The sequence below is a fragment of the Lipotes vexillifer genome, unplaced genomic scaffold (genome assembly GCF_000442215.2).
Source record: "Lipotes vexillifer unplaced genomic scaffold, Lipotes_vexillifer_v1.1 scaffold408, whole genome shotgun sequence".
NCBI classification, from domain to species: domain Eukaryota; kingdom Metazoa; phylum Chordata; class Mammalia; order Artiodactyla; family Lipotidae; genus Lipotes; species Lipotes vexillifer.
Genome location: NW_006787469.1, coordinates 1,120,995 through 1,128,237, shown reverse-complemented (window position 1 = coordinate 1,128,237; position 7,243 = coordinate 1,120,995). Strand labels below are relative to the sequence as shown.

Sequence of the window (7,243 nt, the reverse complement as noted above, 5' to 3'; positions counted from 1 at the left end):
GGGGGTTTGTACCGCTTCTGGGCCCCACTCCGGAGCTGCCACCGGCTGCCCATCATCGCCTGCTGCTTGCGGCAAGGGTGTGGGCGGCCTCAGGGCTTCTCTGGCAGAAGCGGCCTACCTCATGCTCTACAGGCTGTGCGGGAAGCCAGGGTCAGCGGCTGGGGCAGGGAGTCAGGTGGTGCTCAGGGGAGCCCAGCCTGTGGTTGTACAGCTCAGTGGACCTGGCTGGCCCTCGGTCCCGAGCACGTCCCCGCCCCGCCGCGTGCCTGCCCAGGGTCCCACGGACGAGGTGCCCTGGGCCTGGGGCTACCTCCGCACCCAGCTGCACACCTCCACCTGGGCCTGGACGAGGCCTATTTCCTGCTCCAAGTCCTCGTGTTTCCGCCTCAGCCTCTGCGTGCTCTCCAGATCTTTCCCACAGTCCAGGGCCTGGACCAGGGTGGCCTGGGGAGGAAGGGGGCGTTATTATCAGCCTTTTCTCCAGCTCCTCCCTCACTGCAGAGGGGTCGCTGGTCACAGGGTTTCTGTGTGGGAAGCAAGCACCCAGCCTGATTCCCTTCCCAGGGCCCTCCGCGGGCTGGAGCAGGCTGCTGGCCCTGACCACACGTCCCTTCCTTCCGTGAGGGAGGAAGGCCCCCAGGAGAGACTTGGGGCTGGAGTTTCGCTGGCGGTAGGAACCTCCACGGGTGTGCTGCTTCCACGTGCGTGGTCTCACCTGACCCTCGTTCCTTTGCAGGGAACTGAGATGGGCTGGCCTGGGTGGGGCAGGAGCCAGAGGGGCAGGAAGAACAGAGCCCTCTGCATGCTCAGAACAGGGCGCCACGCGCTTCACAGGGGGCTTCTCAGGCCGCGCACAGCTTCCCCACTCCCACCTCTGCCAGCGTCTAGGCCAGGTTTCTCTGTGGCTGCTGACACGATCCCGGGGCAAACCTACTGCGGGTTCTGGCCTTGCTCGGGGACAACAGAGGAAACGGTGGGGAGCGGGATGCTCTGGCCTCCGGACTCACAGTGCTTCTGGGAGAGAAAGGCGGCAGGTGGGCCAGCCTCCTAGAAGCAAATGGGGGCTTCTAGGTCCGCAGTTGACCCCGAGAACCGCTGGCAGACCCTCGGATGGCCCCCTGATGGGACCTGCCTACAGGTACCCAGCTGAAGAGGAGAGGCGGGTGAGGCGGGGGATGCACTGGCTCCCTGGCTGCATCAGCAGTTCCACTGCTTACCTTCTCCCCGATCTGCTGAGTGAGGTCATCCAGCTTTTGGGACAACGTGTGTATCTCCGGGGCCCCTTCAAGCTGCCGCTGGTAGCAGAGCAGGTTGCCATGGAAACTGTTCCACCTGATGGAGAGGGTGTAAGGCTGAGTCTGAGGTGACCCTCCAGCTCCCTCTCCCAGCCCCACTGCTTCCGGCTCTGGGACTGGCCTGTTGTTGAGCGGCTGTCACCGTTGGCAGGTGGTGTTGAGTTGCTCAGGGTCCTGGTTCTTGAACTGCAGGGACAAGTCATTGATGCTCCTGATGTGGGCATCATCCACCGTGTCCTGTGGAGGTGCAGGGGGAGGGCATCTGTGGCACCTGCTCCGAGCCCCGTCTTTGCACTGCATCAACACTTGGAGAGTGTGCTCGGGCCGGAGAGAGCTCGAGGAACTGCACGTTTGGGGAGTGGAGGCAGCTGCTTCCTCTGCCGTGGCCATCCCATCCCATGCCAGGTGCCCTGAGCAAGATGCACCTGGGGTCTGTAGCCCAGGGTCATCTCTAAGACTAGGAAATCTGCTCCCCAGGTCGGGACCAGGCAGCAGCGGGAGGGCAGGCACGCACTGATGAACAGAAGCTTTTAAAGTTAAAATGCAGCTTCTCAGGATAAGAAAAGCAAAGCAAGGGGTCGAATGAAATGGTGAGTGCCAGCCTCCTTAGGTTTGGGTGTCCCTGTCCCTGGGAGTCACTGGGCTGAGGCTGCCACTGCTTAGACACTGGGTGGGGTTCATGGCTACACGGGGCTGGGGTCCCTGACAGTGGATGGACTGCAGGTGTCCTGCCCCAGTAAAAGCGCCTTGCACTGGTCTACATTTCCAAAGCGCTTCCCAATAGGTGTCTCATAGGTGCACAGGGAAGGGGGTTTCTCTCTTTTATAGAAGCTGGAGCAGAGCTCAGAGACTAACCTGGTGAATTTATGGCAGAGCCAGGACTCAAACCCAACTCCTCAAGTCTATCTAACACCCTTTCTCCTACAGCATCTGGCACAGTGGCTGTGAAATTCCACCGTTAGTAAAGACCATCTTAAATTGGAGCACTGCAGCCTTTTAAAAAAGTCATATACTTACTTCAGGGGGTGAGGTTAGCATGTCTGGGCTCTTAATACATGATTGTGAATGCACTTGGCCAATGTCTTTCCTCTATACCGCATAAGGGAAATTGATTTTGGTGTGTGTATGAGTAGCGGCTGGGAAGGAGATGCTGAATGAGAGTTCTGAGCAACTGCAGTTTATTGATTATCTACTACACCCAGGCACACATGCATTCTTGTTTTTTTTAAATTTTGAAATAATCATAGATGCACAGGAAATTGCACAAGTGTATAATGAAGGCCCGTGTACCCTTCCCCCAGCTTCCCCTGATGATAACATCTTACATAACTATAGTGCCATATGAAAACCAGGACATTGACTTTGGTATAACTGTGAACTGGACTACAGACTTTATTCAGAGATCAGCAGCTTTTACATGCATGCACCTGTGTGTGGGGGGGAAGGTATAGCTCTAGACAGTTTTATCACATGTATAGATTCCTGCAACCACCACCATACGTATATGCTCTCTTACCTATGAGGTAAGCGATATCCCCATTTTAAAGATGAAGAAACTAAGGCTTGGTGAGGTGAGGGAGGCTCCCCCTGCCTCAGAACTTTCCCCTTGGCCATCCTGGCATCCTCACTTTGGGGCAGGGTGGGGGCTGAGGGCCTGGCTGTTACCTTGGCAACAGAGGTTATCATCTCCTCATGGGCCTGGACCTCAGCCTCGAAGGCCTGGTGTTTCGGCACGTGCCTCAACTTATCTTTCAGGTCCCCAGGAGGGACTGGTTCTTTCAGCTGCTGGAGTCACTCCTGGATCCAGTCCTCGGCCTGGTGCGGGGGGGACATGAATCTCATGACGCTGATGCTGCCTCGGTCCACAGAAACGTCCCACACGCCTGTGCTCAGCTGTGCCCAGGTAGCTGGCTTCTGGCCCAAGGGTGGGGCTGGGCAGTGCCTGGTAAATAAGGAAGACAGCCCCAGGCCCAGATGGCCCCTCAGCCACACAAAGGGGCTGGCCAGGGAGCTTGGGTGGGACCTCATTTTGGAGGTGAGGCTCGCCTGCCCCGGGGCTCTGAACTTCTCTGCTCCCTCCCAATGCGTCTCTTTGCCCTGGCTCTGTGAGAGCTTAGGAAGCAGCAGGGTCTCCACATATGGGGTCTTCAAATCAAATATCTGGGCTCCAGCATGGCCTCTGGGAAAGCCATTTAACTCTCCAAACTTTAGTATCCTCATCACAGGGCTGTGGTGAGGCCTGAACGAGCCTGTGAAGGTGGACGTCATCTGTAAACTGGAAAATGTGCCGCAAGTGGAAGGTGCTGGGCTGGAGAGGCCCTCTGACCTGGAAGGCGGCCCTGATGAGGGCCGTCATCAGCAGGGAGGCGTGCAGGGTGTGTCCCCGGCTCTCCGCCAGCTCCTCCACCCGAGCCCGGTGCTCCAGCACGCTGCGGAGCAGGTCCTGCGCCCTGGGGCCCCCGAGCATCTTCACCTGCTCACACAGAGCCGCCTCCGGTGGGCGGGGTGGGGCTGGGGGGAACTCAGCTCTCGGTTCCTCATTCGGGGAGGCTGGAGCAGGGGCTGGCCCACAGGGGAGCCCCGCCTTCAGCCCTGCATGGCCCAAGGCTGGCCAGTCCTCCCAGCAAGCCAGAACCAGCCCCCAGCTCTCCCCCCACTGCCCTCGCTCTGCTGCCCTGTGACTACCTGATCTGGAGCCATGTGGCCCCTGTGTCCCTGCAGTGTGGCCCACCCCATCCCAGGCCCTCCTGAGCCACACGTCCTACTATGCTCAGTCAGCCCCAGCCAGGCACCCCTAGCCCCCCAGGCCACCCCCGAACACCAGCATTACCTGTGGGTACACACCGAGCACCCACGTCCCCCACTGAGTCCAAGTTCCCAGACTCCGACCACTCCACCTGGACCACGCCCAGGATCCCCCACACCCATTACCTTCTCGTCCTGGGCAGTCAGCACCTTCTGGAATGTCTCATGCTTGTGAATCAACTGCTCCACCTGTTCCACGGAGCTCCCCAGGGCACTGGTTCTCCGGAAGACCTGGCTCAGCCCACGGAAAGTCAAAGAGGCCATCAGGGACTGTCCAGACAGCCAGCCCCACACCCCCATTTGCAGCCGTCTGGGTCGAGGCAGTGCACAGCCTCTGGGGTCCACATCGGGGAAAGGGCCAGAGCCCCATGAAGCAAGAGAGCGGGTGGGGGAGAGGGCAGAGGGGAGAGGAGGGCGCGCTAGGAGGCTATGGGGTGAGGGCACCTGCCTCCCGGGCCGTGAGCGTCTCGTCCAGGTGGCCACGCTTTCTGAGGAAGAGCTGCTCCCGGTGCCTGGCCTGCAGCCTCTCCTGTTTCTGCTCCCAGGCCTGGAACACCTGTTGCTGCTTGTCCCGCAGGACTTGCAGCCCTTCCTGGACCTGGGCATGAGTGTGTGGAGAGCCTGCACTCGGGAGAGCCGCATGGACCAGATGGAAGCAGGTCCCAAGGGCAGCCTCTGAGGGGAGGCCGGCGTGGCGCAGTGGGGTAGGGGTACAGTGATCAGGCACAGGCTCAGGTGGGGTAGGCTGGGTGGGGCACCAGGAAAGGGGGCCCCACCTCCTTGATGGATGTCCCTGCAGCCAAAAGTGCCTGCCGGCCCACCTGGGCAGCCTGCCGGTGCAGCTCCGCCTGGGCCTCCGGCACTGCCCGAAGCTACTGGTGGGCGCTGAGCTTCAGCAGGCCACTGCCGGGCTCCTGGGAGACCTCCTCCACCTGCAGCTGCTGTCACACACAGGCGCCCAGGAGGCGCAGTCCCGCAGCAGATCCCAAGGAGACGGAGGGAGGGAGTTGGATGAGGGCTGGGCTGGGCGGCGGAGAACCAGCCTCTGAGGCACAACCGCAGCCTGCCTGGATCCGCTCACACACTGAAGTGGCCCCGAGCTGTCCCAGCTCTGAGCCCAGGTGAGGTTCACGAGGCCTGCGGTCACCTCACGGCTCCGCTGTTGTCCAACCCAATCCCCCCAGGGCTACTAAACTTCCACAGGCGCCAGACCAGCCTCCTCCTTGCCCCGCCCTTGACTTCTCCCCACCCTAGGCTTCCCCTTGCCCCACTGGCTTAGCTCTTCTTCCTCCTTCCTTCCGTCCCTTCCAAGCTCACGTGCTCACAAGGGCCAAGGCCTCCTTTGCCTTGCGAAGCCTCCCCCCGCCCCCTGCCATCTCACTGCGCGCCTTGTCCCCTGAATCTCCAGTTTAATACTTACAAACACTCTTCTGTTGATTTGTGCACAAACACATGTTAGAGCTGGAGCGGCCTTGGATCCATGTCCCGACACCTCATTGCACAGATGAAGGGTAAATTGCACATTGTGTGTGAGGGAGTTTTGTAACCTCCAGACGCTCACACACAGGGGGTAACAAGCTAGGGGTGAGTGCCTTGCTCGAGCCCACGCTGCTAGAAAGTGGCAGAGTTGGGTCTCTAAACTCAAGCCTTTTTGCTGTGACATGGTTTGGGTCTCCCTGTCTATCAGGCACCGGGATAAGGGGACTCCTAGGACCAAGCTGGCTCTGTGGGGTTTTTGGCCCAACCCCCCCCCCCCCCGCCCCAGCTAGATAGGCTCCCTGACGGCAGTGATTCCATCTTTCACAGGCTCTGTATCACCTTCTCTCCCCACTCACAGCTCCTAGCAGAGAGCTAAACACAGATGTTAAAAAGATGCCGGCTAATCAAAGGTCACCGTCTAGGACATGCAGATCTCCAGTTCTGGGCTTTCCTGGGCTGTTTCTCCTCCTGAGCTCTGGCTGGGACCCCTGCCTCCTAACTGCACTGTCACTCGCCTGGGCTGGTGTTGACCCAAATCTGAGGACTCACCACTGCGTCCCCCGCGCTCAGCCCTCTGCCTGGCCAGATGGACACCCACACATGCCCAGTGCTCTTCCTCCTCGTGTCGCCACTCGTCTTCCCTCCAGGGTTGGAGGGTCTCATTAGTGCATGCACACTCACGGTACAACACACACACGCACACAGAGCCTGGGGAGGGAAGAGCCCTCACCACTGCATGGAAGCGGGCCAGGAGCCACGCCCGCTCCAGCTGGGCCCGGTGCTGCTCCACATGCAGCTTTAGGGCCTCCCAAGCCTGCACCAGGGCCCACTGCCTCTGCTGCACCGCTTGGGCCTGAGGCCCGGGCCCCAGCTTCTGCACCATTCCTCCAGTCTCCAGCAGCTCCTGCAGCTGGGGGCAGGGTAGTAATAGGGAGGGAAGGGTCGCGTCCTCCTAGAGGCTGAAGGGCCTGCCTATCCCACGGCTCCCTCCTGGGGTGCTGCCCTCCATGCACAATGGGCCTGACTGGCGGCCCAAGAGCGGCGGGGGGGTGGGGTGGGGGTGGGGGTGGTGAAAAGCTAGAGAGAAGATGGGCAGGCCTGCGGGGGAGAGGCAACCAGACCTGGGCTCACCTGCCACTCAGTGCCCATGAGTTCATGCTCCAGCCCCTCGTGTCTCCTCAGCTGGGCCCCCAGCCCACACAGGTCCCAGGCCACACCACAGGGGAGGCTTGTGGCTTTCTCCCAAGGAAAGGAGATGACCAAGGGGATCAGGACTGGAGGGTGGGGCGCTGATCCACTTCTAGAAAGAATCCCCTTCCTCCTCCTGGGCTCACACCTGGACCTGGGTGAGGGCTTCCAACAGATCTCTGTGAACTTTCAGGGTGATCTCAGCATCTCGGAGCAGGCGGCCGTGGGCCTGGGTCAGCGCCCACAGCTCCAACCAGGCAGCCCTGCGCACAGGCGTGCGGGAGACAGGCAGCAGATCAGCTATTCACCTAGTACCTCCTTCCGCCCCCTTTGCTAGGCTGGTCAGCACTCCTGCTCTCTGGGCTGCATCCAGGACTGGCCCAAATCTCCCCTTCTTTTTTTTTTTTACAGCCTTATTAAGGTAAAATTTATGTACCATAAAATTCACCCATTTTAAGTATTCAATTATTTTTTTT

General features: G+C 60.0%; 1 protein-coding gene across 1 annotated transcript in view; it reads right to left on the bottom strand.

Annotated features, from left to right (window-relative positions):
* The window catches only part of SPTBN5 (spectrin beta, non-erythrocytic 5), a 44,068-nt gene that overhangs the window by 10,181 nt on the left and 26,644 nt on the right, over positions 1-7,243 (bottom strand). The window contains 14 exon segments of the mRNA XM_007460201.1: positions 13-73; positions 76-133; positions 331-444; positions 1,218-1,332; positions 1,417-1,532; positions 2,961-3,110; positions 3,622-3,786; positions 4,227-4,331; positions 4,549-4,698; positions 4,877-5,041; positions 5,248-5,259; positions 6,283-6,489; positions 6,711-6,818; positions 6,916-7,030. Coding sequence (XP_007460263.1) covers positions 13-73; positions 76-133; positions 331-444; positions 1,218-1,332; positions 1,417-1,532; positions 2,961-3,110; positions 3,622-3,786; positions 4,227-4,331; positions 4,549-4,698; positions 4,877-5,041; positions 5,248-5,259; positions 6,283-6,489; positions 6,711-6,818; positions 6,916-7,030 — 1,641 coding nt within the window.